A 1436-nucleotide genomic window follows, 5' to 3' on the forward strand; every position below is an offset into this window, starting at 1 on the left:
CTGAACTTTTTCCAGCTTCGTCTTGTGCTTGACAAGGTACGGGCTCCATGCTGGGGCCGCATACTCCAGGAGTATGTCTGTGTGTGTGTGTGAGTGTGAGAGAGAGAGAGGAAGAGAGAGAGAGAGAGAGAGATGGAGAGAGAGATGGAGAGAGAGATGGAGAGAGAGATGGAGAGAGAGAGAGAGAGAGAGAGAGAGAGAGAGAGAGAGAGAGAGAGAGAGAGAGAGAGAGAGAGAGAGAGAGAGACATGGAGAGAGAGAGAGAGAGAGAGAGAGAGAGAGAGAGAGAGAGAGAGAGAGAGAGAGAGAGAGAGAGAGAGAGAGAGAGAGAGAGAGAGAGAGAGAGAGAGCATCACTGGCCACACATAACAATGGCTATCATACATGGGCTATAATACATGGCTATCCAAGCTTAACCGCTTGGATAGCCATGCATTATTGTCTTTTGAGTGCACTACAAATCGTATCTGTACACATGAGATTACGATAGCAAATCGTAAATCTCTCTCCGCACCCCTCCAATCCCTCCGGCTTATCATCCTAGCAAGATAAAATTTGCACGATGCAGCATCATTCAATACCGAGAAAAAAAGCAATAAGCATTAAGATGCTGCTGCTTCTTAATGCTTAAAACAGACACAGATATACGAAAATAAACATAAAAGACACAGACAGGAATTACCAGGCGCGGGTACTTACTTCTCTTCATCTCCACGCTGAGACACACGGCTGTGAGGATGCTCATGGCCGCCAGCCTCCACATCTTCACTCTTAGCGTGAGCTCTGGTAATCCCATGGGTGCACTCAGGTCACTCATGAGTGACACTTCTGGTGGGGACTTGTCAGGGTCATTAACAGTGGTTCATTATGGCACTCGGCTGGAATTTAGGATTACAGCCGCCCTCGGAACTCAAAACAAGGTCATTGGGCAGTTAGGTCAAACGAGGTCACAAGGCCCTCAGGTCAAGACGAATTCACAGGTCTCCAATCAAGACGAATTCACAGGTCTTTCCAATCAAGATGAATTCATAGGCTTCTCCAATCAAGATGAATTCACAGGCTTTCCCAATCAAGACGAATTCACAGGACTCTTCAATCAAGATGAATTCACAGGCCTCTCCAATCAAGGCGAATTCACAGGCCTCTCCAATCAAGGCGAATTCACATGCCTCTCCAATCAAGGCGAATTCACAGGCCTCTCCAATCAAGACGAATTCACAGGCCTCTCCAATCAAGACGAATTCACAGACCTCTCCAATCAAGATGAATTCACAGGCCTCTCCAATCAAGACGAATTCACAGGTCTCTCCAATCAAGATGAATTCACAGGCTTCTCCAATCAAGACGAATTCACAGGCCTCTCCAATCAAGGCGAATTCACAGGACTCTCCAATCAAGATGAATTCACAGGCCTCTCAAGTCAAATTAAACTCTAA

General features: G+C 46.5%; 1 protein-coding gene across 1 annotated transcript; it reads left to right on the top strand.

Annotated features, from left to right (window-relative positions):
* The first annotated feature begins 743 nt into the window (after positions 1 to 743).
* Positions 744 to 1436, top strand: LOC138359419 (MARCO-like protein). Its single transcript, XM_069318555.1, has one exon. The coding sequence runs from the start codon at positions 744 to 746 to the stop codon at positions 1434 to 1436; it is 693 nt and encodes a 230-aa protein (XP_069174656.1).

This window comes from Procambarus clarkii, chromosome 90 (genome assembly GCF_040958095.1).
Source record: "Procambarus clarkii isolate CNS0578487 chromosome 90, FALCON_Pclarkii_2.0, whole genome shotgun sequence".
NCBI classification, from domain to species: domain Eukaryota; kingdom Metazoa; phylum Arthropoda; class Malacostraca; order Decapoda; family Cambaridae; genus Procambarus; species Procambarus clarkii.

Coding starts and splice junctions, on each gene's coding strand:
- LOC138359419 (XM_069318555.1), top strand. CDS start 744: ATGGCCGCCAGCCTCCACATCTTCACTCTTAGCGTGAGCTCTGGTAAT.